We start from the raw sequence: 23,770 nt of genomic DNA on the forward strand, positions 1-23,770 counted from the left end.
AGCGTATGAGGCTACCTCAAACTATACTCCTGCATCTCTCTGACACACACACACACACACACACACACACACACACAGGCTTTTATCATTAAACCACTGTGCATATGTCATCCCACTCTCCAACCACACACACCTCCCGCTGAAGCAGACCACCTACAATAGGCAGCTACCATGACTCTACGGGCCAGGCGCTGCGGTGTGGACTGTCTGTCTCAGAGAGTGTGTATCCTCCTGGGGAAACCATGACGTCTGTCTCAGTCGTCTCCCACACACATGGCCCTCCACTGTTTACAGCCATGCTGTTTTGATTCTGATAACTTTATCAACGAGCTGATAGGACGGGACCAGGTTCGCCTCAAAGTGTTGATGCGCGGTTACCTTTTACTGACCTTGACTTTTCCAAGGCGTCGACTTTTGCAAAATAGAAGTTGATTAATCAGCTAATGATTGACATAATTACGTTAGAAATAAAAAGATGCAGAGAACACAAAAAATCTACTGTGCATGTAAAAATATGGGACAGAGATAGTTTACAAATTACCTGTTGTAAATTTGGTGGTGCCCGCTACAGTCATACTGTTATTGACTTAACTAGTTGGTGAAGCTAGTGGTAAAAAGTGGGCTGTGATAGTGTCATCAGTGAAACAAAACAAGATGAAATGGAGCGTTAATTCATTCTCAAATGAATGACAACTATCTAAAGTGAGGGGGAAATTCACAGTTGTCAACAAAACAATTCTGATTCTCTGTTTAGCAGGCTTCGAAATCCATTGGGATTCTTAGTGTTGCATTGCAGTGTGAGTGTGATCATGATTAGGACAAGCTCAGTTCTAATGTAATGGGAGAAAAGTGAGTGAAACTGTATCAGGCCCTGTTTCTCTGGCGAAAAATCGTCATCTAAAAGCAGCTTGTTCCGGAGCAGAACCACAAACCCGGTCGACCCGTCTGTCTTCCATCCAAACTAAGAGCTAGAACTCGGTGGCCTCCAGAGGAATCATTTCTGCAGAACACAAAGGAGACCAGCGTGGAGCGTGACCACCATAAAAATACAATCATTTGTATTTTTAAAACTCTTCTGGACCAATAAAAATACCAAACAATAATTGGTCGCCCTTTTTTGAAAGGCAACTCATTTCTCTGCGCTTGTCATCGCCTCTGAAAATATGACGGGGACAGTTGTAAAACCCAAAGATCCTGGCACTGACACATATGTGAATGCATGTACATACGCACACACATAGCCACACACAAATACACAGAGGAACAATAACCACAAACTGAACAATGTAGTAACACAGTGTGTACTTCCCCAGAGAAATCTAGGTCACAGTCGAACAGAAACACGATGAAAGACTACATACTAGAAATATCATACTGCTACTTCAAATATTTCACAATCACATACTACAATCCAAGTACAGCATGTGCATATCAAACTGCGTGTGTTTATATATGTGTGTGTGTTACAGTTCACTCAAACATGTACACCTGCATACTGCTCCCATCTCCTGCTATCAGAGCTTGTTGATTCCCAGGTCAATAAAGGACTTCCTCCTGCTGCTGAGCACTCAGATGTGGCTCTTCAAAGACAAACAGTTTGCTCATGAAGCTCAGAGAAGATAGTGACCTTTCCAGTATGAGGAAGTTGTGCTTGCACTTCATTTCACCCCTGTCCCACCACCACCTCCCACTACCACCCACCGCCACCCCTTCTCTGCTTGTGAAGCAGAGCAACACCAGCACCGGCAGACTGAGAAAACACTGATACTGTGTAAGCTGGCGCCCCCATGTGGCAATATTCTGAAACAGGCTCATTGTCCACTTGAGACAACTCCAGAGTCCATTTAAAATGAAAAATTATGTGCTTATGTTATGTTTTTTGTTGTTGTATTTCAAGCATTTGCTGTGTGAGAACAGCAGAGTGAAACACAACCGTTCTCAATTATGAGATGTGACACTTAACAGAACAAGCTGACATACAGACGTGATGCTATCCTCTTTGGCCCCAGAGACAATAACCTACTACATGCTACTTCATTGTAAGTTTCTTTGAATAAGAGTGGCAGCTATTGTTCAGAAACATTCCCCTCAAACACTCCACAAATGGAGTTTGAAAGGAAACTGTCAGCATACACTCAAAGCTGTTAAGTCCTAACCAGATCTCTACGGACAGTTGAGCTGACCGGCTGGGAATGTAGGGGGACAACGTGATGGAGAGACCCTTAACACGAGGAACGACACCTCTCCCCATTCCCCTCAAATGACCTTCCTGATGTCATGCTGCTTTGCTCGAGGAGTCATTACTCATCTGTTATCGACCAGAACGACGGAGCAAAATGACTTCACAAGACGAGTTGTGCCCGAGAGAGGGGGGAAAGAAGAGGGAGGGTCAAGAAGCACGATGCTCAGGTTCTGAAATCATTCACACTTTTCTAAACAAGGAAAAGCAGAGGTCATTCTTTATTTCTGTGAGGAAATAGCTTTGAATTCTTTGCCTTCCAAACTATAATGTATGTCAACGAGAGCAAAATCTTTCTCCCTGATGTTTTGGCCAACACTGTACCAGAGGGCTGGGCACAATCGCACAAAAACATGTGTTGTGCCACTGTGTACCTCCATGTGTGCCAGCATGCCTGCACATTTTTCTGTATCTGCTGGGCTGTACTCTATCAAATCTCTTTTGCCTCCTAACCAAGGACCATGCACAGGCCTGGTTGACAAGCCAAAAAGGCAGGTCCTCGTCTATCCTGCAGCCAAGGGAAGAAAAAAAATAAAGTTCATCAAGGTGGAACTGGAAGGAAACGAAAGAGACAGAATTTTCTACGGGTCTCACTACGATTACAACTGAGACCTGTGACTCTCACAGCAGCTTCCTCTGCATCGCTCCAACATTCATTCTGTTCTTAACCACCAGCGCCTGTTTAGAAAAACACAAAGGTGCTCTGTGTCCATCAGCAACACACACACACACACACACACACACACACACACACACACACACCCATAGTCTAATTTAAATGCAGGCACACAGGCGTATAAACATACACACACTTTCTGAATACAGAGAAACAAGCACACAGAAGACAAATGAATACACACGATAAGCCTCATTTATCAGTATTCATCAATGTGTTTTAGTTTTCTTGTATATTTTTACATAAAAGCAACTTTTCCTGCATCCCAATCATTCCTATATTGGAAGTGACCTCAAAAACATAACCTTAGTTATAAATTAACTTTAGACCAACCTCAGAAACATCAAATACAGTAAAACAGGACACCCACACGGATTTATTGTAAGAAACGATACCAAATAGGCTGAAAGGAGATTTTTAAAAAACATAATTTAGTAGCCAAAGTGCTGGATTTCCTGTTTCACAAAGGTCATAATTAAACAACAAATTACAGATTACATTAATAAAATGTAATTTATGGAACACCGCATGAAAATAAAATAAAAAATGAATAACTGCATGCAGAAAAAACTTCAGGAGGGAGCCAAGGAACTGCAGATATGATCTCCTAAACAGATGAGTGCAGCTGCTCTCCTCAGCAAGGAGGTGAGGAGGCAAGGGTTAACTGAATTATTATAACATTGCATGTTGGCTAAAATCACATAACAGTCACACTCTGGTTAAGCTAATGTCCCCCTGTAATGGACGTTAGAGTGTCAAACAGTAGAAGCGCTCAGAGTTTTGTGCAATATGGAGCTACAACGGAGTCCACTGCTGAATGGCCTGCTGGCTCTGCACACACCACCCTCGCTGTTGGATCGGGAGGACGACGAGGGAGAGATTAATAAATTAGCTCTCTGCCATGTTGTTCTGGAAATGAAACAAAGGTTTTGCCCACACATCTCTTTCCATCTCTCTCCATATTGCTCTGTTAGCTAGCTACTAGGCTTGGGTGGTGACAAGGTATTGCGTTGTACCACAGTATTAAGAAATCCAGATGATATGATTTTCAATACTGTCATAAATACTGATGCTCCGCTCTATTTTACACTAAAAGGGAGATGCTGTAATGAGGCAATGTAGTGCACAGCATGCGCCACCAGAGGTCAGTCTGAGCTGAGACAGATGGCAGCCGTGAGTGGTGGGGATAACATTACAGGACTCGTAGAAAAGAAGATCCCTCTGCCCCTGTTTGGGAGTATTTCCACATGCAGTTTTATCTTGAGATGAGTTTGCCCAACTACAAAAGCAGTTTATTTGCCACATGATTTTATTCAACACATCATCTCTGTCTAGGCCACAAATGTGTCAGTATCTGGCACAGCAACAAGTGTCATCGGGTCCTCCAGCAAGAAGAGCGCTTATGTCCTGTCTATTAATTATTCTATGAGCCATAACTGTTTTAACCCGGCAAGACTTGTCTAAATAGGCTAATTGCATATGAGAAACACAGCATTGTAGGCTAGACAATGATATATGCTACAATAACTTCTATCACCAGCAGCTCAGCTTTTACGCCTTTTAGTTTTCCAACACAAATACTGTAATATACCGTAAACTTGATGTCAGGAAAGTCTTAAAGGGATAGTGCACCCAAAAATGAAAAGTGTTTTTTGGATGTTTTAATCTGGGGCGCTGTAAGCCTGCATTAGGTGGAGTTTTGTTGCTGGCCCCATTTCCGCAAGGGATGTGAGGACTCTAAAACTTCACCTGAGCCTCCCTCGGCATATGGGTGAGTAGATAATGGCTGAATTTTAATTTTTGGGTGCACTATCCTTTTAAGGTATGAAAAAATACATACCACCCAAGCCAACTAGCTTTTTATAATACCAGTGTGACTAGCTAGTTGCCTAAAGTCTCATTTGAATGGATGAAGTTTTGTTAACACCTCTGAGTGCAGCATGAGTCATCACACATTCATAACCGCTTTACCTGGTTTCACAGGAAGAGAAAAGACAGGAACTGATTTTTCAGATTTGGTATATAATAAGAGATAAATGATTAATCGACACAGGGACACAGGATTAAAACTAAGAAAGTGCGTTAAAAATAAAACCCCACAGGCTACTTGGAAAGCGAGAATTAATAATTATTCTACTCACACAACTACCTCGCCAAAGCACTTCCTTAAATGCAATAATCTGTGTTGCATTTAATCATTATTGCCTGTTTTAGGACTGAGCACAAACACATTAAGGGTCAAAAACTTCAAAAAGCCTGTTTAATTACTTCCTTAATCAAAAGACTTTTGTCCAATGTCTAACAGACAGTAAAAAAAAACTCTGAAAACTTTGATCTATCCTAATTTGAGGTTACTGCAACAAAATATTTAGGTAGCTTGATAAATGAGGCCTACTGTTTGTGTATGTGCATAACCACATTTGCATATGCACTCACATACACAAACAGGAAACCATATCCACCATATCTAATCCTGTCCAATGTAACATGGTGTACTCTGAACATACAGTACTGATCTCTGAGGAACGCGCACACATACACACACACACACACACACACACACACACACACACACACACAATCAAGCTGTGATTATTATCATGAATGTTGGGCCACGTTCAGGCAATGGGGGCTGCACTTACACACATGACAAGCAGACATCCTCCCCCTCTCCCCACACATTCCTCCAGAAAGTCATTCACACAGAGACCCTCCGCTGCATGTATACATATCAAATAGACACCAACACACAGGCATACGAACACACACAAAGATATGTACACCTACACACACAGAGATGCAGACGTGCACCAGGAGAATGACAGAAAAACAGCGAGAAAGACGAAGCGAGTGTTGTTTTCATAGCGATTTCTCCTGGTCGACCACAGAGCAAAATGAGCAGGGAGAGACTCCTGCAGACCCCAGAGCTGTTCAATGAAGACAGATTGCACTTGTGCAAGCTAGGCTGTACGTGAGTGTGAGTGTGTCTGTGTGTGAGCCGGCCAAGTTGATCCACGTCCATGCTCTTTAGGCTCAAGACCCTATCTCTGCCCCCCTCAGCTGCGGAATGCTGCAGTGATTGCTGGGTAATTACCCCGACGCTTTATTCCTCTGCTCCCAGCACCATTAGTATTAATTCTTTTCTTTTTCTCCTCTTTGGAGAGGGGGAATGGGAGCCCTTTGATCTGGAAGTAAGTAAGAAAGAAAAAGAGAAAGAGAAAGAAAGAAAGACATCATATGTGGCCACGGCAGGGACCACAGCAGCTGTGAGTCAGCCTGTAACTTCTGACCCCGGCACACTTTACAGTGATCTGGTCAGACAGGTCAAATACACCATACAGTCATACGGTTCAACTGAGAGACAGAGGGTCAAAGTGTGACCCACTTTAGACAGAAAAAGAAATGCCTGCCTCAGATCTTAAAAGACAAAATACTAACACTTGACTGCCAAAGGATAGGTCGAAACAGGTCAGCCTGAGTTATAGCTTGTGTCATCACCGGGATACAGTCAGGTTTAAGTTCTTCATCAAGTCACAGAGTCATCAAACATGTCTGATTTCCTCAACTGCAGTGCACGTGTTGTGGTCAGGGAGAAGACGGACTTGAATAGCTGGAGCCTGACATATGGCCCAACACTGGGTTTGTCTTGACTGATGTGTAGCCTGGCTCCAATCAGCCAGCCTCAGGCTCTCGCCATTAACCCCGGCTGATTGCTGATAGGAGCAGAAGGGTTATACAGGGGGGCCTATCACAGGCTGTTTACCGGAACCTCCCCAGCTCCAACAGGCTTATCTGTAGCCATGTCTCTGCACTGTGATTGGTCAGATGGAATCCATTAGGATGAAAGGCATTGGTGGCCTCATCACAAGATCTATCAAGATCACACACATGCTCACACGCAGGAACGTACACAGGCGGTAAAATGTTATCTGTAGGGATCTGTGAGAAAAACAGCTGTTATACACACACGACTGCTCACCTATGATACTTAGGTACGTAGGTCATTCACTGTATCAATTCAGCAACTTCATTACATGAAGTAAAGATACTTTTTCAATACCATATTTTGAGGTACATAAGTTAAGTTTAACTGTTTGTATATTCTGATATAAGTACATGAGAAAAATCATGTCTACTTACTGCTTCTAATGGCATTCGTTAGAATCCACAGCAGCGCACCGAAAACAACCAATCAGAGCCGAGGAGTCTCAATCGACGCTGATTTGTTGTTGTTGTTCACTTGCCATGAGGCCTTTACACCGTGTCTTTACAGTAAGCAAGCATCAGACTATTGTGTCACACTGGACGCTCTCTGTCCACACTGGATTGCCGTCAAGTCATGTAAACAAATCACCTACCTAGCGACTGTGGTCCCAGAGTAAACACTGAAAAGATGGGTGAGTGTGTACTTCCTTATTATTCATATTCACAATGATACTGTCACATGCAACTTATAGATATTGTTGTTGCTACCATACGATATCATACCATCATCTCCAGCTAGCAAGCTCTGCTGAGCAACCCACACAGTGCTTGCCGGAAACATTCTGAATCAGCTGTTGCTCGTCCATTGCGGAGCTTTCAAAGTTAAACTGAAAATGGTGTGTCACATCTCATCACATCGCATCACGGTCAGTTAGGACGGTCCAACAGAAAACAATGCAATCAAACTGATTTAGTCGCTGATGCTTGCTTGTGTCGCATCCAGTTAGGACATGGTGTTAGAAGCACTACAAGACCATATAGTAGGCAGAAGAGTAGGTGATTTGTTTGTGTGTTTTACAGAATATATGTCTCATTTACTGCTGTGTGAATAAAGTGACTGTTTCTTCTAATATGAAAAAAGTTATCTTTATGAAAGACACCCACTATAGCTTTAAGTGAAGGAGCAGTACGAAAACCAAGATAAATAAAACACTGTCTAAAATTAGCAGTTTCCTGTTTTGTATCCGGAAACATCTGACTAAGGATTAAGTAAACAAGACAAAGAATCTAACTGAGCAATGGATGCCAACTTACAGCACTTTTCAATACTCTAAGATGTGGTTGCATTTCAGTCGGCAATCAAAATGTAGCAAGGTCTGATACCCAGCCCTTGTAAGGGTGCGTCATTGGACATAATGACCTTTTTAGGCGCCAACACTTCTTATTATATGACTGTTGTAGGAAATGGCTTAAAATTGGAGGGAGAGATCATTGTCTGTCATACACATCTGGACACAAAAGCAGAAAGCAATGCTTTGTTTATATACACACACACGCAAGCACGCACACACACACATTCTGCCAATAATGGACTAATATTTTCCTTTCTATCAACATGCAGCACTTTCCCTCGCTATCCACATGCATCAAACTGAAAAGTGCCAGTGCTGTTTAGGGACGGGAGGGGGGAAAGAAAAAGGAGAAAGGAGCACTGAAGGTTTTTTTTGGGGGGGGGGATATGGTCACCATAAGCCGGCATTGGCACAGTTGTTTGCTCAAATCAATATGAAGTTAACAGAGTTTGGTCATTAGATGGTACGCATTGGGTTAATTCCACAAGGGACATGAAAATGGAGTGTATTTCAACAATAATGAAAGCTCATAAAATTATGAAAAATAGGCAGACAGAAGAGCAATTGCTCCACAGAGAGGGATCAAAGTGTGGGTGGAGGAAACAGTGGAAATGTAGAAGGCTATGGAACATCTCTATTTATCTCTATATCACTCTCTCGCTCTCTATTTTCTTCACAATCAAAGGCCTCGCCGTGCCGATGACACCGGGCCACAGCAAGTGCTGAAAGAGTCTGGCAGAGGGTGCTCTGAAACAGTGCTGGGTTCCCCTGAGAAAGTCTAGGGGAGACCTGCTAGACACTGTCATAAATAACAGAGACCCTTGTGCACAGGGCATCCTTCTGTATAGACACACACGCAAAAACATAGACACATATGCCCACTGCAGCCCAAGCAGACGTAATCGAATCTCTCTGTCTGTGGTTGCTATAGGGAGGGAACATGATAGGGGATACTATACTTCCACGCACACAGCCAGCCTTTTTAAAAGCATGAATATGGATTGAGACGACCACAATGTTTGAACATGAATAACACATGTATGCCAAAACCACACCACAACCGGCTCTGCGTGTGTACCTCCCACACCCCCTACCCCCCCAGTGAAAGAAAAAAAAAAAGAGAACCTAAAAATGAAAAAATAAATAAATAAATGCATCATTATGCATTGGTCATGGTCTCGTAGACCAGGGGCTCGAACAGAGCTCCCACTGTTCCTGCGTTGTGATACGTAAGACTAAAAATGTCCGCACAAACCTAGCATATGCATTTTCGTTTTTCATTTCAAGACCTCATTATTTTTACCTAAATTCAGCCTCTAACTATTAGGATCAATGTAGGACTCAACCTACAGAAATGACATCATGGTACCATGCTTTAAGTCATGGTGACTGTCCACTGAGAGGCCCCTAGGAAAAGATAAAAATCCTCATACTTTCCTGAGACAAAAAAATAGGGCACCAATGATGCACTATACTGCAGGTTAAGGTAGTCAGTGGTGCCCTGCAACAATTTCAAAAGTGTTTTAAAAGTATTACTCGCTGTATTCAAGAACTGATTGCCGCACCAAAGACAGGCTAAAGAGGGGCACGTCAGCATTCAGAAGTCCCACACTTCAGTTAACACCAATAGCAACACACCCTTAAACTTCAAAGTTAGAGAAGTCTAACAAATTACAATTACAAAAACAATATCTCAGTATTTTCTATGAAATGGGCAATATGTTTATGTTTTCAGTTGCAAGTCAAAGCCACATTTGAGATGTCACAAGCAATTTTATAAAAACATACTGCGGGGTTTCTGTGAAGTGCCGTAAAGTTTAGTTGACTCAAAACACATCCAAACACACATTAAACATGCCTTAAAAGTGACAATTTCGAACACAATTACACAAATCAGCTTCACTATAACTTGCATTTTCCCCACAAATATAACATGCTAATATTTTTAGCACAAGCCTATGGCATTTTACATTGTATAAATTAGCCTTGCGGCCAGCGGACTGTTCCCCTACTCTTATAAAACCAGGGACAACAGCAACTTTTAAGGTAACGTTACAAAATGCGGCTCAAATACAACTCACAAGGTTCACCGACAAAACAACTGTCTTATACTAAACACGTTTTCCAAACAAATATAACATGCTAACGTTATTAGCACAAGCCTATGGAAATTTACATTGTGTAAATTAGCCTAGTGAATAGCGGAGATTTCCTCTGCTCATATGAAGCCAGGATAAATCACACACAAGACTTAAAATGCTATTTTTGTGGAGGCTTTACTGTCTTCACAATTTATTGTTTCTTATCTGTGAAATTAAAGTAAATAAAAGCTTTGTTTCCACTGAGGGAAAGGGTTTCAGCTTACAAACATAGAGAGGAGGCCTGCGTTGCCGCAACGTACAGTTACGTTTCTGGGGAGATGCACGTTAATCGCAGGCCCCTGAATTGAATAGAATCAAAATCGTATCATGGCAAACTTTGTGATATCATTAAATACCATATAATTGTCCAAAGAATCACTATAATATTCTATCGCACTGAAACTTGTGATTTACAATCCTAATAAACAAAACCACAACATGAGGAAGTTCACAAACTACAGTTTGATATGCCAAACAGGCACCCTGTTGTTATTTACATTTCATTGTTTTTTCAAGCTTCCTCTGTTTCATTTTATATTACACCAACATAAAAGTCCTACAGACTGTTGTTCAGATTTCCCAGATGTGGATTCCTTATGAACGGCAGGAGAGCGAGTTTGCATGCACACATACACACACACACATACACACAAACAAACAAAAGCGAAAACACATTATGACACACCAGCTGATCTGTCATCAGCCTGTGTCATCATTACCAACACTCTGTGTGGTGGAGAATTGGACCTGTTTGTAGTGAAGATAGAGAGCTTGTCGTAATAACACAGATGCACCATCTTAACCCTCAAAGTTGCAGGAGGATGACACATGTCCATGTGCATGTGTGTGTGGTAGGAATATTGACTCTTTTCATCAGTGGGGGAACATTCTCAAGAGACTGTAGCCCTGTGAACTACATTTAGTTGACTCATTCAGAGCTGATAATTTTATGAGCTGGCGGCCCGCCACTCAAACGACTTTTAAATGATCTAAGCTAAACCTCATCGCATTGTGTCATGAAAGCAACAACAGCCCTTGTTCATATTCAAAGAACTTTCAAAGCCTCTCTGCTGACCCACATTCAGCGGATCCTCAACCCATCTTTGCTTTACTGTATCTGGAATGTTTTGTCATATCAAAAGAGTCCCCCTTTACTAAGAAAAATGTACCCTTGATATTTAGATCCAGGAAGTGTCAGGGAAAGCTTTATCCTGTCCTGGGCAGACTTCAAACACACAGGGCCAGTCAATGTCTTTTACAATTGGGATGCAATGACTCATACAGGATAAAACCAGGAAGGAAGCAAGTTATGCTTCCAAGCTACATTCCTGTCGTTCCCCTTGTAAACAGATTTGTAAGTTATAGTGTCCTAGAAAAAGAGACGTGCTGTAAAGAAAAAGGGCATGAGGCTTCCTAAATTGTAGCTGGTTGTTGCAGTATTTTGGTCTCGGATTGAAGTGCTCAATTCCATTCACCAAAACAGTGTTTTTCTGTTTAGAAATACCACCATGGAATGATTAGTCATAACACGTTACAGGGTTGGTTCACCCAAATTACAAAGAACATATTTTCTCACGTCCTCGGGAGGTATCTAGCCATACAGATAATTTCAGTCTTATTTGTCCAGCTTTTCTGGCGTCACCCAACTACAACAGAGATGAGTGGAATATCATTTGTGGTTCTCCCAGCATTGAAAAAAAAAATCAATTTCAAAATTCAAGCAACATCTCCCTCCAGAAACAATGTCCTGCTTACTCTGGGTAATCCAAAGACCTCAACAGTTTTTATTGGAGCTGCTGTCTGCTGGAGAAAGAGTCCCTATAAAAACTGTTGACAGTATGTTGACAAATGGATCTGTTACTGGTGATTCAAAATCCAAATTTTGTGACTGGCGATCAAAATGAGGTGAACAGCACTACACTTCTCTTTTTTTTAGGATATTTTTTTGTATTTTCCTTTTTCTGGAAAACTGAGAGTGTATAGAGACAGGTAGGAAACAGAGGAAAGGCATGGGGGTGTAACACACAACAAAGCTCAGCAGCCAAAATCGAACCATGGATGTTGCGGTTATGTGGTATGCATGTTAACCATTTGGGTACTGGGGACACATTGTTTTTAAATGGTGATTACTCCTAGGTTTTTAGCTGTTCTGTGTCTGTTTCTCTACGTTACCTCTGTGTGCAAGAAGCTTCAACCCTACATGACTCATGCTAACATTAGCATTGAGCTAACAAAGTACAGTTGAAACAACTGACGATGGTGAAATGTAGGGAATCAAACTGCAGTTAAGAAACAGTCATGTGTTCATTTAAAAACAAAAATTGATTTTTGATGTTAATGTATTCCATAATATCTATGTTTGACCCTAATATAACATTTATCAAGCTTTTTTGACTTTGAGTGTATCAAGTAAAGTTTGTTATGCTGAAATAACCTAGGCAACTGCTTGTAATATGATGCATTGAACTAAGAACTGGACACATCACACCATGTCCGAACTGGATGTAATGCGAGTAAGAGTCAGCAACTCAATCAGTTTGATTAAAGCTTTTTGTGCCCACGAGCAATGCAGCCTGATGCAGCGCGACACAGTGCAATGCAGCGCCATGCGGCACACTGTTTCGTGCTGAACTTTTGTTGGATGCCCCGTTTCTATTTTATTCCTGTCGCTTGAAAGCTGTGGACACAATGGACGAGGAACGGCTGATTCACAAGGTTGAAATGAGGAGCTATCTCTATGATACCTCCTCATTTCACTACACCTACCTAAATGACATGGCATCTGGCTGGAGGGAGATCACCAGGGAGCTGAATGTTTGTGGTAAGTATTGTTTGGGTTCTTTCTTTGTGCTCATCCATTCACAATTGTCTCCCTCCCATTCTCACTGCTTTCTCTAATCAGCTGACTATGGGTGTTCACCAATCAAACCCTCCTCCACCCCATTCACCTCCAGCCGTCTTGTCCAGCTAACACATGCTAACTACGCTAATACCAAATGGAAATGTGCAAAAAATTTTGCTGACACTAAATATCAAACAAAAGCCAGAGAGCTGCTAAATCTGGGGACCAAAACGTCCCCAAAAGTACACTTATGCTGAAAGGCAAAAAAGAAAAAAAGAAAAAAACTTTATGATGGATTTTAAGAATCTAAGACGACTGAGGGATTTCTCCGACTGAGTATTCAACTCTTGGACTTTCAGTGGGTCTAATGTACAGTTAAACAATGTTTTTCTGACAGAAACTCTATATCTCTGAGAGACGCTGTGGTTTTGAGAAGTCACATCATTGTAAATGAACTGACAGATGGTAAAATGAAATAAAAATGCTGCACTGTACTATTTGTTTGTTTGAACTAAGGGTTAATCGCTAGTTATCAAGTTTTCAGTGCTGTATTTTTGTGCTTCTAGATCGATCTCCATGTTTCTGTGATTTGGCAACAACACGCACAGGGTGGAGAGTTGAACAGGATCAAAATGCCCTGCAGCTTCAGAGAGACAAGCACCCTCTGAACAACAAGGCTAACTGTCTCCTTACCAATGACTCTAAAGATCATGATCACCTTCAGCCTGAGATTATCAGAGTGATGCAGAGCTGGTCTTTGCATCCCATCCAGAGCAGCAGAGATGAGAGGGTTCTGTTGCGTGGAGCAGCAGGATGTTTTAATCTCTCTCTGCAGAAAGACATGCACGAGGGGCAGATGAAGGCAGAAGCCCAAAAAGTTTTGTGTGAAGAGACACACATAAACAAGATTAAGGAGGCTCTGGAGATGGAAAGGCAGAGACTGACCAGAGAGAGAGAGGCCTTTCAAAGAGAGTGCTCAGATGACTGAGAAGAGGAATGCCTTTCAGAGAAGGAGAACATGTGACATGAAAGAAAAGGTTTTAAGAAAGAACTCAAGGCAACATATAGGAAAAGGCCTTTAATGCAGAAAAATACTATGTGTGAAGAAAGAAAAGACCTTCAAGATAAAAAGAAAGAACTGGCCATGAGGAGAAAGGCTTTATTCAAGAGAAGTCAGACACGCAGAGGACGAGGGAGTCTTTCGAGTTGGAGAGAGAGAACATGAAAAAAGAAAGAGACACTCTCAACAAGAAGTCAGGGCACATGACACAAAAGGTCTGAAAATAATGCTATGTCTGACAGGGAGTCCGTCATGATAGAGAAAGACGAGATGGCAATGATGAGGAGGGCCTAGTTTAAAGAACAAAACAGGCATCCAGAGGACGACATCAAACCTCCAAACTTCAAGGAATTAATGAAAAATGCAAGAGAAGACGAGCTTTTAATGCTAATAAGGATGTCACGAGGAGATGAGGAGAAAGCCTTTGAGATGGAGAAGGAGGATATGTAAGACACGAGAAAAGTCTTCATTCAAGAAAAGACAGATACCCAGAGGATGAGGGAGGCTTTGAATGGAGAGGCAGACATGATGGTGCAGAAGAAAAATGCATCCATGAAAAAACAAATAACACCAATAAAAATGGATCATTCAAAAAGGCCATGTGAGACAATTCGTCCTCCAGCTTCATCTCCGCTTGGGCCTGCAGGAATGAAAACGGCAACTGCAGCTGCACCAAGAAACGTTAACAAAGAATGCACAAAGAAACAGACGCAGAAATCTCTCCACTGAGACTTCACAAGCATTCAATTAGATACGCATATGAATATAAGTGACATTTATTTGTACTATAAACTACAAATGAAAGTCTGGTCTATGTTTTCACAGATGAAAGTCAAACTTATTGAGTCTGAAAAGAAACTGAAAAAATACATTACATACATCAAAAAAAAATTAATCGTTTTTAATGTAGATGCGCAGCAGGCGTGCTCAAATGCCAGAGCAACACCACAGCGATAAACAGTCCAGCTTTTGGAACCCAGCAGCATGTACCGCATGTCATGTGACGAGGAACAACCAATCACAGCTGATAGATATCTTTCCCTTCTTCCATAAATATCACTCGGTGGTAAATATGGAAACGTGGATCATTTCGGTGCAGCGCTGCCAGAGCTTTTCATCTGTCCCACGGACGAAATGCCTACACGCTTATAAACAGCGCCTGAAATAAGATCATCTCTGCACTAGGCTATGATACGGTGCTTGTTAAGGTTGCTTAGCAACCTCAGGCGCAAGCTGCCGCCGCACTCTTGAAAGCTGGCTCAAAAAATGGACAACAGTAACGGCAAGCACCCGCCCTCGTGTTTTCCAGGCGGTTAAAGACAGTGGCATGTATACCGCCCCTTAGAATATTTAATACTGACACTGAGAAGTGCAAAGTACTGTTACACTGAAATGAATCATCAAAATTACCTGTCAACAACCTGTAGATGAGGCATGTTTGAGTGCTTTGATATGATCTAATTTGACAATAACAAAACTCCACTCTACATCTACTGTAGCTCACCTATACCCTTTTTCCATTAACACTTTTGCCCATGCCCAGTCAAGCCATGTTGTGACGATTTGTTTTTCCATTATCAGTTTAGACGTGCCATGCCACGCCAAGCTCCACCAGAAATGGACCTTCACTGAAGTAGGTCCAAAAGCTGCGCCGCTGGGCTCAAGCGGGTAGTGGTGACGTCTAACCGACAGCAGCCAACCCCTGCCGACCACCCCATCTGAAACAAGCTTTGTGTGTTGCAAGGAGACCAGTGAAAAAGGCATTTTTCAAAGTCTCTGTGTGTTCTGCTCTCAGTACTTTTGTAGCTTCTTACTGAATCTCTGTGGTTTGTAGTTTAGTTTCGCTCCTGTGTCCCATTTCTACTTTAGGTATCTGCTTTATTTCACTGTTTCATGTTCACTATTAACGCTATCAGCCGTATTAGAAGTTGTGTGACGTTGCTGCTCAAAAACTCAACATTTCCTTATTTAGCTATAAAACAATAAAAGTTTTTGCATAACAAAATAACGTGGGATTTTTATTGTGAAGAATCGATAGGATAGGAAAGGGTTTATCGCTAAATTAGCTAAATTGGCGGTTTTCTTCTGATACCACAGGGAGGAGGAGTCAAGGCAGGAACTGCCACAATGAGATGCTGATGAAGAGCTGCAGACAACAGGCTCTTACTGCACCTCTGCAGACAGCTCACTTCCAACAGGTAAACTTCTTTTACCTGCCCTGCTGTGGAAAAACACTTGCAGCAAACTAATGATGATGATGATTCCTGTTTGTCTAGTAATACTAGAAAACAGCACTGAAAGGATAAGATTTCGTCAGGACAGTACACTACTACCAGCAATTCAAACTGTCATTATGGTGACTGAAAGTGTCCATTTCAGTTATTTGAGCTCTGGTTGACAGCAAGGACTAATGTGTGCAAAAAAAACCAGAGAATTGTAAACTAATCTAAGCTAAACCCAGCTTCACATTCAGGTCAGCCTAGACGCATTTGACTTGCAGGATGTAGGATCAGTGTCATTTCCGAAAAACATGCAGTCACTCCTTAGTTAGGAAATACATCCTTGGCATTTAGATTTGTGTCTAGGGAGGACTTCATGCTGCCTGTGACGACTTCAAACAAAGAGCTTGTCTGTGTATTTTATAATAAGCAAGCAGTAACTTAGAGAGTGTGAAGCCCCAAAAAGGAAACAAGCTTTGACTCCTAGTTCCACTCCTGCCTTTCCCATGTGACACAGCACTGTAAGTTATAGCCCCCAGGGGCTGTTGAGAGGTAGGAAGTTTGGAAAACCAATCAGATTGGGTTCGGAGTATACTGTGCAGCTAATGGAGTGAAACACCTGTCAGTTCACAGCATAAAATACTCAGCCTGGCTCTTCATTCAAATATCACTTCCTCCATTCATGTCACATTGACACATGTAAAAAAAGAAAAGTCCCACTATTAAAGATATTTTTCTATGTTTTTGCCTTTTTACTACAAGTCGTGTATGTAAGTGTGCTGTATCACTGCTGGATTTTAAAATTATGAATGAGAAAAAAGGCTTTTAAGATTGGGAGTAACAATGTGTGACAAGAGAAAAGAGGAGAAAAGGAGGAACACTGCGGGATATAGAGGAAGACAGAGACTTTCTGCAAAGACACAGGTGAAAAAATATCAATGAAGGAGCAAAAATCGGCCAGTGACAAACCAGCCATCAATGCAAAATTTGAAACTCTCCACCAAATGCTTCCACAATGAACCAGCAGCCAATAACAAACATGTCTGTAAACGACTGAAATGTCAAAAGCAGAGGGGCCCCATTATCTGCTACAAACAAGCCTATTAAGTGCCTCGAATTAAGAACCATACTGCAGGAGGGACCCAAAGGAGTACAGCGCAGGGTGCACATAAAGGTCATCTTTAACCTTCTCACACAGAAACACCCTGTGGTTGCACAAACATTACAATGCATTTGAACATATTCATGTGCACGTACACATGCATACTCACAGATTCGAGGCACTGAATGTGACCTTTGGAACCCTTTTTCATTAAACCCAGCGAGTGGGAGGGTGGGAGGAGAGAGAAGGAGATCTAATTTGAGGACATGAGAGGAAACAAGGAAGTTGAGCGGGGACCTTTATGTGTGTGTAATTGGTCTATGGAGGAATTGCCAACATGCGCACCACAGGTGGTCACCGGCCCTGTCTAAATAGCTAACCTTATAAAAGTCATTAAGGACTCTGAGACATGCCGTGCAAGTGCGGGTGAGTGTGTGAGCAGGTCTGCATGAGTATACACACAGAAGGATGTGTGTGCTGCTCTGTGCATAGAACACGTTCACTGTATGTGTGAAGGTATCTCTGTTAACCATATGTAATAGTGATCAGCTGTGAGTAGCAGATCTTACTAGGCACACATTCAATGATTCATTTAACAAACACTCTTACTGTCTATTCACAATGCCAGAGATATGTTCACGTGGCCAGAACCAGAACAGTGAATTAATTTCCAATATGGCTCCAGGGAAAGTTACCTGACGTGGTCACTGTCAACAAACCTGTCACTGATCAAATATCCACACGTCTTTGTTCCCCTATAAAAGTGATTTAATTCAATGAGCAACAGTTTTTCCTGGCAAACGCAAAGTGGAAAAGGAATAGATTACAGTAACTGAAAGGATTTTTTTTTTTTTTTTTTTTTTTACATTTTCTTTGTCAAGTATATTAACCCTTTTCCCAACCATAATCAGGACTTGCTAACTTTGTTAAAGCGGTATGAATTGATTTTCTTTGGCCATTTTGGGCAATTGAACAGGCTGACCTGATTATTCTATGGTAATCAAAGTCAAAGTCAGTTTAAATATATAATTAACCCCAAAATTAGGGATGTCCCGATCACATTTTTTTTTTTGCATCCGATATGATACCAAGTCCTTTATTTTGAAACCGCGAGTCTGATACTGAGTCCAATCCCATACTTTGCAAAGCGTTAAGAAAGAAAGAAAAAGAATGCATCCAAGTTGTCCCATAAGATTTTTGTTTTTTATTCAAATAGTATCCAAAAAGCTTATCGGTGGTTCAGCAGCACAAAATGTAAACAAATTCTCTCCAGAGTTGCCGTAGGGCTGTGGTAGGCAAGGTTCCGCTGCTGCACTCAGTTAGGCGAACCCAGGATGCTCGGTTACAATACATTGGAAAGCAGAGGCAACAATGAACAACATTTTTGTTGTTTTGATTCCTCCGATCTTTTATTACAGATTACGATTTTGTAAAAATAACGTGATCGTTGCCGATACCCGAGGATCGGATCGGGACATCCCTACCCAAAATCCTAAATAGCCCAAAAATGAAGAAATAGTTATCAAACATTATGCATAAACATGAATTATTTTTCATTATTCTCAGACAAGGGGCAAGAACATTTAAAGTAAGAGTGCTTTCACACCTGCCCTGATTGGTTTGGTTCGGTTCAATCAAACCCAAGTTCGTTAGCCCCCTAAGTGCAGGTCGTTTGGGCAGGTGTGAACACCGCAATCGCACTCAGGTGCGCACCAAAACAACCAGACTGAGACCTTCTTCAAGAGGTGGTCTCGGTTACAAACGAACTCTGGTGCAGTTCATTTGTGGTGAGAACGTATTCCAACCTCGATCCGAACCAACTGCAGTCACATTACACATTGTTTGGGTTAAACATGAGCATGTTCCAGTCCTGGAGGATTATTAATGTGCACCTCCTCCTTTACTGCCTTAATATGCACATTCAGCACATCCAATGCATCAAAACATTGTTTTCTAGTTGGAGCCGCTCCTCGTTTTCAAACTGTATGGTTTGACTAAAATGAACAATGTAGTCCACGATGACCAGCACTAAAATCAACCTGCGTAGTTGTCCCTCCATTGCGACGTTAGAAAGTGTTGCATTTATCTTGCAAGTGTACTCTTCTTCAACGTTTTGTTTACTTCCTGGATTTTTCCCACATGGAAATTCTGACCAATCAAGAGCAGCTTTCTGGCACAAGGCATTTTATCTGGTTTGTTTGTAAATGCTGCCATGAGAACACGAACCAACTCTAGGCAATTATGCAACTTTGCAAAGAAAATTAGTCCCTGATTCAGACCAAAGCAAGACAACTCTAGGTCTGAAAGCACCCTTAGTGACAGCACTATTGAAACTGGAGCGGTTTGACCACATGTGACAGGCTACCAGATACACTAGGAAGATGTCAAGAGCATCAAGCATCTTGAACAGCTTCAGAATTCGTGAAGACGTCTCCAATAGTCGAGTGCCAGATGTGCCAAAGGAAACTGGAATGTCACAAATGTCACAAACAAGATTGGCAAACCACCTAAAATTTGTAAGTAACAGCTTAGCCATGTTGCAAAGCATTCTTCTTCCTAGCTATTATGGCTAATGTGCAACCTGCATGTTAACAACACAACTCACTGTCATCTTATTTTAGGTGGATCAACTGATGTCCTCTTCTTTGAATAATTATATATTTGTACGCTTTAACGCCCCAAAACTGGTATTCAGGACAGCTCTATTATTGAGTGATAATTCTTTGTGGGTTTGTCACTACAAGCGACCCCTGGACTCACTTACCTTCTTCTGCAGGACATTAACCTTCCTCTCCTTGACATCCAGCATGTCCTTCATGTCTCTGATCTCTCCTGTTAGTGTGCTCTTTTCATCGGTCAGGTCCTGCAGCTGCTTGGTCTTCTTAGTCAGGAACTGCTCTTTCTCCTCCAGACGCACCCGCAGAGCATCTACCTAGAGAGGACCACACCAAGAATTTAAGCATATATGCGGATAAAAAGTCCGACAGACACATGATCAGACAGAACAAAGGGGAGTTTGACTGACATACAGTCAGACAGATATCGCAAGGGAGCTGCTGTACAACATAAACCATATTCTTTTATGCTGAAAGACAGGTAGACAGAACGTTAGACAAGCCGAGAGAAAAGGGGAAATAAGAGTCAAAGCAGGTGATGTGACTCATTGTTCATACGATTTAACCAGACGGGCAGATGGACAGGCAAGTATATAAATTGAATGTAATCTGTAATAGACTGTAATAGACAGGAAACAGACCAGATTGACTGACAGGAAAAGAGACAAAAACAGAAACACAAAAAGACTGTGAAAGCTTACACTGTGATTTTTCTCTCCCAGTTCTCAGACAGGTGGCCCATATGTTATTATTCACTACTGGAACTGACATGTCTCAACACATTTACTTGTTGACATTTGGAAGTAGTAAAAGTTCAGCTTTGACCTACTGTCCATAATATGAACCACTGTGGACTGATGCAGTGTGTGTGTGTGTGTGAGAGAGAGAGAAGGAGCCTGGAGCATGTCCCATCATTTGTTACTGAGAGTGCTGTGTGATTGGGCCAGGCTTGCCATAGATCAGACTGCTCACACACTTCACACTCACACATTAAAATCCTCTGTATCTGGCTGTGTGCAATGAGGTGAGTGATGTCTGAGCTCACTCCAGAACTTCTTATTGGACATCTATCAGTGTTCTGCTGCAGTCACACACACACACACACACACACACACACATGCACACACTCAGCTGGCTGTCATGAACAGACTATGTGCTCCTCTGTTGCTCTTCAACACCTGATTACATTTCCAGCACTTTTTGCCATGGCGCAATGAGTGAACCCATTTGAACTTAATTCTAAGGTGTGCATGTGTTTTATATGGCTTCAACACACACACTGCAGATAAAGAGAAGCAGTAAAGAGGGCTTGTTAACAGTTGTTTTAACAAGCCTCACTTGGACATAGACAGGACGTGCGAAAACACTTATGGCACAGGTTCTGTTGTACTTCCCAGCTCATCTCTCAACTATCTGACAGGGCACTTAAAGGGGAAAATCTGCTGCCCTCTATGTGGTTGTCCAATCATTGTTGATGGTAAATGTAATCAATAGAAGCAATAAATTCCTAAGTGCGTGCTATATTGAGCGAGAACAGGAAGTTCCCCTGCCCATGGAGCTGTGCCGGCAGTGCCTACAAGGTACCAGGATGCATTGCATGGGACCTACTAGCCTACAGGTATCACATCGTTGGTGCATTAATGCTTTGCTCTTTCCTTTCACAATAAAAGCCCAACCAAAATTAGCATTTTGCTGAGAGGCAACACAACAAAGTAGCTTACAATAGCATTAGGTGACAAAAATACTCAATTGCTGCTCCTGGTTGTCTTTTCTAGTTTATCTTTAGGATCCTGAAGAGGGACCCCAGCAGCACGGCTTTGTCCGAGCGAGAAGTAAATCTTTCATGGATAGTATTGCACACACAGGCTCTCTTGGAGCTCTCCTGGTGTCGGTGACAGCATCCAACAAAAACTGCCCACGCTGAAATTCATTGTATCAGATCGATCCCATTTCTGTTGGCATTAGAGGGCATTTTCCACTGAGGGGCCACAGCCTCGGTGTCTCTCTTTTGCATTTCTTCGGCTTCATACGGCTGAAAATCCAAGTCAGCCAAAGTAATGTAAAACGTATCCCCATCGGCAACAGATTCACTGTCGGAAATTAAGCTAGTCTACAAAACAAGCTAGAAGAACAAGGAGGTTCTATGTTTTAGCGGCATCTTGAGCACGCCCCCTGGCTACCTGGAGGCAAAATCCAACCTGCATCCAGCTATATCACTGTTACATCAAATAATGGCGCTGGATGCAGGAAGAACAAAATACTTAACAGCTGTGAGTTCCATTTTCTCGGTCAGTATAGCTCACACTGAAGAATTAATTGCTTCAAGTATACATTTTCCATCAACACTGATTGGAACCCACACAAAAGGTGGCAGGAGATTCTTAAAGGAAGGGTGTAGTGGTGGAAAGTAACTAAGTACATTTACTCAAGTACTGAACATAAGCATAATTCTGAGGTACTTGAATATTAAACTTCATGCTACTTCATATATTTAGTACACTATACTTAAGAGGAAAGTTATTCTGCATACTGAGAGTTCAAAAGCCATTATAAGCATATAAAATATGATAAATTGTGATACTATAAATCAGGCATAACTACCAAAATAAGATACTTAAAATTTTCTCTGTGCAGCTCTGACATTAAAATACACCCTGGAAGAAATAGTTTAACATTTTGGGAAAAAGAGTTATTCTCTTTCTTTCAAAGAGTCATATCAGGACAATCATGAGATCAGTACCAAGGAAAATATAAAAGAAGGAACGATCATGACGACAGTGACAGCGTTCAAGGAGCCAGACTTTGGTGTCAGTTCTATTGGAGTCCAGCAGCTGTATCTCAGCGTCTGGTGGACAGAGCCATGATCCGTATGGAGACCAATAAGAAGGAAAATAAACGTGCATATTTAGATTAAACAAGTCTCAGTTTGCATCACATAATGAGTGTTTTTTTTTTAAATCTGGTGGAAGGATTTTTCAGTCAGCGTTAAAAAAAAAAAAAAGATACGATGGGGTTAAAGTATGATTTGCAGGGCCTGTCCCACTGACTCCAACAGAACTGACACCAAAGTCTGGCTCCTAAAACGCTGTCACTGTGGTCACGGCTGTTCCTTCTTTTATATTTTCCTCGATCAATACAGGGAAGCAATTAGCTTAGCCTTGTAGTGGCCGTTTCAACACACCACAGTTCCTAGGCCACATAGTTTGTGAGATGTCTCGGTTTTGACTCGTGTTTCTGTTCCTTTTCTGGAGATCCACAGTACCCACATGAGGCAGGGAAAAAGCTGAACAAAGTTTACTGAGAATGCAAGAAAAAAACCCAAAAACGACAGGCCAAGTCCTTCCAAACTTACATCTAGTACGGTCAACTACCCACTCAATGTCCTGTTTCTATATATATTGTCTTCACGTTACTACACTTCAACACTGCGTAACACAGTCAAAAACTTACTAACTTAATATGTGCTTAAGAGTCTCTTACAAGCCTGGTACCAAGAGTAAAGCCAGGGTCGCCTGCATGGTTCTACCATTTAAAAATACATCATCCAGCACCTCTACGGTTGATTCATTAATATTTTTTTGATTACAATTAATCGTGATACACTCAGCCTGTACATACATGTGCTCTAACTCAAAAATATATATGAGTGTATTGATGGAATGGAGTATTCTGCAAAGACTACTTCTTCCACCTCTTGTTGGGAGTATTTTAGTAACTAACAAGCAACAAACCTCAGTAGAGAGAAACAATAACATCACACTAACATGGAAAATACACACAACAGATATACTGAGAACACAATTGAGTGGTTCGGCTGTG

The 23,770-nt window shown here is 41.7% G+C and overlaps 1 protein-coding gene across 2 annotated transcripts in view; it reads right to left on the reverse strand.

The window, feature by feature from the left end:
• LOC125891967 (ERC protein 2-like) overlaps positions 1-23,770 on the reverse strand; it is a 187,722-nt gene that overhangs the window by 122,123 nt on the left and 41,829 nt on the right. For both annotated transcript variants that reach the window (XM_049581599.1, XM_049581600.1), the window contains exon 8: positions 20,101-20,268. In XM_049581599.1, coding sequence (XP_049437556.1) covers positions 20,101-20,268 — 168 coding nt within the window. The remainder of the gene's footprint in view (positions 1-20,100; positions 20,269-23,770) is intronic.

This window comes from Epinephelus fuscoguttatus, linkage group LG7, assembly GCF_011397635.1.
Source record: "Epinephelus fuscoguttatus linkage group LG7, E.fuscoguttatus.final_Chr_v1".
NCBI lineage: Eukaryota > Metazoa > Chordata > Actinopteri > Perciformes > Serranidae > Epinephelus > Epinephelus fuscoguttatus.